The sequence below is a fragment of the Laetiporus sulphureus genome (assembly GCF_001632365.1).
Source record: "Laetiporus sulphureus 93-53 unplaced genomic scaffold LAESUscaffold_23, whole genome shotgun sequence".
Classification (NCBI taxonomy): domain Eukaryota; kingdom Fungi; phylum Basidiomycota; class Agaricomycetes; order Polyporales; family Laetiporaceae; genus Laetiporus; species Laetiporus sulphureus.
Window position 1 is genome coordinate 1,362 of NW_024468532.1, and position 5,386 is coordinate 6,747.

Here is a 5,386-nt window from a genome sequence, read left to right on the forward strand (position 1 = left end):
TCGGTTACATTCCTTCGCCACGAGAAGGCCACGCTGCGTCGCTAGTTGATGATGTAATTTATGTATTTGGAGATAGGGGAGTGGATGGAAAGGATTTGGGCGACCTTGGCGCCTTCAAGATATCCAGTGAGTGCATTTTCATGACCTTCTATATGTCAGCTGAATGTTTATCACAACTTCTTAGACCAGCGATGGTATATGTTTCAGAAGATGGGTCCGGCACCGAGCCCCCGTTCTGGGCATGCTATGGCTTCCGTGGGCTCGCGGGTGTTTGTGCTTGGTGGTCTCGGAGGAGAGCCCGAGGATCCAGACGTCATACACGTCTTGGAGACTGGTGTGTATCTTCGATTTGCTTAATCCTCCTGATGCTCACAGTTCCAATCGCATTGCAGAGAACATAAAGTATCCAAACCGTTCTTGAAGTCGAAGAAACAAGGTCTTGGAAATAGAACTTTGGGATAGAGAACCGTGAGGGAAATTGACACACGATTACGGCATAGAGCAATGCAATTGAAGACATGATCATTCTACGCGGTGTCATGAGGTCGCGTCCAGGGCATCGATGGCGTCTATAGTCGCTACTGAGCTAGCCTTTCGCGATCTCGCGTGGATAATGCGGCGAGCCACCCCATTTGCCCATATTCTTGGAGAATCATTGCAATGACCACTACTTCACCATGTGTGACGGTGTCATTTTGCGTTCCACGGCGTACCGAGAGGCGCGCGCTTCTGTCAGAGATCGTAAGGCGCACTTGCGTTCAACCGCTACGTTTTACACAACCATCCCGCGACAATTATGTCGACGCTCGAAGGCGGCCTCGCGTTGGCCTTTGGCCTTGGCTTCGTAAGTCTGGAGCCTCTCCTGGACGCGTCGCATGCTGATCACTGGATCTGATAGGTCGCATACGTGATATTCAAGAGATACGAACTGAACGACCTCCTCTCGCTCAGTGTGCTACTTGGTCTCCTTCCGGCAATACCTGCTGCAGTGCTCCGCCCTGCCCTGCAGTCAACAGCCCACTCTGTGTTACTCTCGTATGCCGTCCATTTCTCAACATTGCTCGCGTCTCTCGTCGCGTATCGCCTCTCGCCGTGGCATCCGCTCGCAAAGCACCCCGGGCCCCTGCCGTGCAAGCTCTCAAAGCTCTGGCTGGTATACGTGACTTCCCGTGGGAAGCTGCATGAGTACTTTAGGCAGTTGCACGAGACGTATGGGCCAGTCGTGCGCGTCGGTAGGCGTCGTGCTAGCTAGTGTTGCGGATGAAGCGGGTCGATGCTGAATATATGCGTGACAACGCAGGGCCCAATGAACTATCAGTGATTGACGTTGAGCTCCTCCCATCCATCTTGGGCGCAAATGGCATGCATAAGGGACCCCGTAAGCTGCTCGCTCTCTATGTCAACCATGAGACCTCACCTGAGTTTGTAAAGTGTGGGAAGGTCGCCGGAACGAGGGCCGCAAGGGCACACAGAGCGTTCGTGGCACGCTGATCGAGTCGCGTAACAGGACGCACCACGCCGAAGCGCGGCGCATCTGGAACCGCGTGTTCACCACCCAGGCAGTCAAGGGCTACGAGCCGATCGCGATGGAGCTTGCAAGCATGCTCGTAGACGGGATCAGGAGAGAGTGCGAGCGAGACGGCGGGACGGCGCAGACGGATATGGCGCGCTGGCTCAGTTTCTTCTCGTGAGTGGCGAACTGCATGAATATGACGTTGACAAGCTGATGAACGCGTATTTTCTCGGTCAGCTTTGATTTTATGGGAGATTTTGCGTGGGTACCTTGCGCTCTCTGTCTTCACTGCTACTGATTGTTCTCTACGTGTAGTTTTGGTGCGCCCTTCGACCTCCTTCGCGATGGCGACAAGCACGGCCTGTGGCAGTTGCTCGAGGATGAGCTGTAGTGAGTGCACTTACTCTGAACTCCCGCCGCCTCGCTCACATCCCACTAACCCAACCGCGTCGATAGCCTTCCCGCCCTAACACAGCACATCCCATGGTTTGCTCCCGTGCTGCTGTACATCCCCTGGGCAGTCACGGAGATGCTCGCCCTCGGACAGTTCGCGTCCAAGCAAATTGCGAAGCGCCTAAAGGATGGTCCCGTGCACAACGACCTGTTCTACCATCTGGTATGTCCTCATCGCGGCGTGCTCCTTTCTTGTAAGGTGCGCGTGGATGTCATCGTGACCGACGCGACCAGCGCAGCTCGACGAAGGCAAGCAGCACAACGACTCCGAGCCACCGCCTATCATACCCTCTAATGCAGCCATGCTGGCTGTCGTTGCGGGCTCGGACACCACCGCTACCGCACTCAGCAATACACTCTACTTTCTCCTCGCGAACCCGGAGTGCTACGCGCGACTGCAGGAGGAGATTGACGCGAATTTTCCGCCAGGGAAGGGTGATCCTGTCGACTGTGCAAAGCTTGCACAGATGGAGTACCTCAACGCGGTCATGTACGTATCCGGCGGCGATATTGTGAAGAGACGAGCTGATGGATGCCCGGCGTAGTAACGAGTCCCTGCGCCTCCTACCGTCTATATTGACGTGTCTCCAGCGTGCGCCTGAGCCTGGGAGCGGCGGCCACATACTCGGATCAGGGTGAGCGGCCTGTCGTATTCGATCAGCTCTGTTGCCACCTCGTCATCGAGAGTCGATTAACTGATCATGCTTAACGCAGCGACTTCATCCCAGAGGGTACCGCGGTGTACGTCCCTCCGTACGTCCTGCACCACCACCCGAGCTATTTCTCTCCCAAGCCCGATACATTCTGGCCAGAACGGTGGCTCGTCTCGTCCTCCGAGACCAAGGCGGACTTTGTCCTCGAGCAACGCGCATACATCCCGTTCTCGACGGGCCCCGCGAACTGCGCGGGACGTCCTGTCGCTCTCATGGAACTGCGCATGGTGCTTGCGAGCGTGCTGCAGGCGTTTAGGTTGGAGTTTGCGAAGGGGTATGATGCGAAGAGGTGGGAGGAAGACATGCAGGATTTGTTCTTGGCGCAGAAAGGCGCATTACCGGTGATGGTTACGGTAAGGGCGGTTCCGGGAGAGATGATGAGGGAGTAATGATGAGGATTGTCAATGGCGGATTCTCGTAGGTGGTGACTGTCGCAAAGGCCTTCCTGCACTGAGCGCTCGTACGTGCTCAATGTTGGTGCTTAGATGCAGCGTGCTGTTCGTATCCGGCCTCACATGACAAGGCAGAGTTTAATTAGTTTTACCAGCACTTTTTTTTTTTTGTACATGTATTTGTATACCGCGCTATGTGCGGTGTAGGGGAGGAATACAAGAGGGGATCACGGGACGAAGTATCGAGACGCAAACTATTAAGAGGGTGGGGGACCAGCACTTTGCTTGGGCGGAGGGAGGAGTGGGGTAGAGAATGCGTATAACTTTGCAGGGTGGTCGGGCGAGCGCTTAAAACTGATGGGTGGTCACGCGTTTATTTATGACGTTTCGCGTTCGCGAGGCGAGTGAATAGTTGCTACGCTATGTTCGCCCTGTTTCGCAGAACGTTATCGGACTCCGCCGCGACCCCCGCCTTTTGCTGCAGCACGAGCAATCAGACGGTTTCAATCATTGCCCTGCCCATATAATTGTGCACAATGCAAACACCTTCTACAGCGCCATCAGCTTGACATGGACATTAACTTTGGGATCCGTTTACACTCGATCGCATAATTATCGGGCGCAGACCTCGCTGTTGACCTCATGACAGGCCTGCTGACGACATACATCTTCAACATCACATCCAGCAAGCGTGCGATCCTCACATGTACGTACATACATGTGTTTGGGGGCGAGTTCCCATGAGTTCTTAAGGTTTCGTATCGACGTCGCGTAGATTCCGGAGTCCTGGGGGTCCCGAATTCAGCTGTGGCCCTATTTGACTCCCTGTTTTCTGCAATGTTGGAAGTCCCGTACCGTATGCCGCTACGTGTGGGCTAACGATGTCGAATGCATTTATCAAGGCGAATTCCATTAACCTGTATCAACCGTGCCTGTTTTGCTGAGGGTCGAGGATCGTGCCTCGAGGAATCTAGCTTTTCGCGTAACGGGTCAAACGGTATGCGGAACGTAGAGGCGGTGCGACGGTCTCCAACTCGCGCAAAGGAGTTCCAAATTCGTGATACAGGTTCATGATGAACGTTCCACACGTTACGCAATGAACAGACTTTCATAACATTCTCTTGCCGGCAGAAAGCGTTCAGACAACAAGCATAGCATGTAGTGCGATCTCACAGTTGGCAGCCTGAGCGGTGCACTGGCCCGAACAAGCTCATCTGAGGTACAGCTGCGGCATAGATCATCACGGTTGCCCAAGTCTCGTGGAGATCAATGTTGTCTGTTCTTGATCACATCAACGAAAGGGGCATGGACGTGATTATGGATTACGCATTGATGAATCGCATCTGCCAGCGGTAGGAGAGCGGAGGAGGGAACCAATATTGTTGGCAACGCTGAGCATGATGTCCGAGGTGGGCGGTGCGCTGGAACCGTAGCACTTTGTCGGGCGGTCGTCGTGAACGAAAGCTACGTTGGCAGTGGTCATACGCGAAAGCAGAATAATGGGAGATGGTGAATGCGGGGACGGCAAACAGGCGCAAACGGGGATCAGCGCGAGGCGGTTGCTAGAGGCGCGCTGTAGCGAGGAACTGTCCCGTCCTGCACGTCCATCCTCCGCTCATCACAGGCGGGCCTGCTGAGCTCTTCTCTCCCCTCCCCTCCTTCCCGTCGTCCTCCCCACCTGCGCTCCGCGCATCTAGCAGCCATACCGTCGCTCCTAGATCCCAGATCCAGAAGAATGTCATTCTTCACACGGAAGAAGCATGCTCCCCCGCCTGCAGCTGCAGTCATCGTCCCATCTGCGAGCGCCGCCCTCGCACAGCTTCAGCAGGTGCAGGCCCAACAGCAGGCCCAGCAACAGGCTCAGCAGCCACCTGCGCCTAAGCAGCTTTCGAAGGAGACGAGCTATGATGGGTGAGTGTACAATGCTCTTCAATCATGCCTCGTTCGGCCCGGCGCTCTATCGTCTCTATGCGCTGTGTGTCCTCCATGCCGAGACCGCCGTCACTGAACGCGTCCCCTGCAGCTCTTTGAATGGACGTGGGAGCCCAAACGTTCACGGACAGCAGAACGGCATCCCGCCACAAGTGCAGGCACAACGCCAGGCTCGAAACGGCAGCGTCTCCGTTGAACCGGGCAATGGCAGCCCACAAAGCACCCAGTACAATTCTTCGCCGTCTCAACTCCAGTCTCAAGGCCCGTCTGGGCAACAGCAACAACCTCAGGGCCAGCAGCAGCGGCCAGCGTATCCATGGTCGCAACGGCGGCTCATCCTTCCGCCTCCCGTTACGATCCCAAAGCCTGGTGTTACCCCACCC

The 5,386-nt window shown here is 55.6% G+C and overlaps 2 protein-coding genes across 2 annotated transcripts in view; both read left to right on the plus strand.

The window, feature by feature from the left end:
- The first annotated feature begins 777 nt into the window (after positions 1 to 777).
- On the plus strand, positions 778 to 3,264 carry LAESUDRAFT_726394 (cytochrome P450). Its single transcript, XM_040909027.1, has 10 exons — positions 778 to 844; positions 899 to 1,232; positions 1,301 to 1,378; positions 1,432 to 1,687; positions 1,751 to 1,774; positions 1,829 to 1,903; positions 1,970 to 2,129; positions 2,206 to 2,456; positions 2,512 to 2,601; positions 2,681 to 3,264. The coding sequence occupies exons 1-10, from the start codon at positions 797 to 799 to the stop codon at positions 3,066 to 3,068; spliced, it is 1,704 nt and encodes a 567-aa protein (XP_040763558.1). The 5' UTR covers positions 778 to 796; the 3' UTR covers positions 3,069 to 3,264.
- Positions 3,265 to 4,806: 1,542 nt separating this feature from the next.
- The window catches only part of LAESUDRAFT_714538 (uncharacterized protein), a gene marked incomplete at both ends in the record, with an annotated part of 4,940 nt that continues 4,360 nt past the window's right edge, over positions 4,807 to 5,386 (plus strand). The window contains 2 exons of the mRNA XM_040907076.1: positions 4,807 to 4,982; positions 5,095 to 5,372. Of these exons, the coding sequence (XP_040763559.1) occupies positions 4,807 to 4,982; positions 5,095 to 5,372 (454 nt within the window). The remainder of the gene's footprint in view (positions 4,983 to 5,094; positions 5,373 to 5,386) is intronic.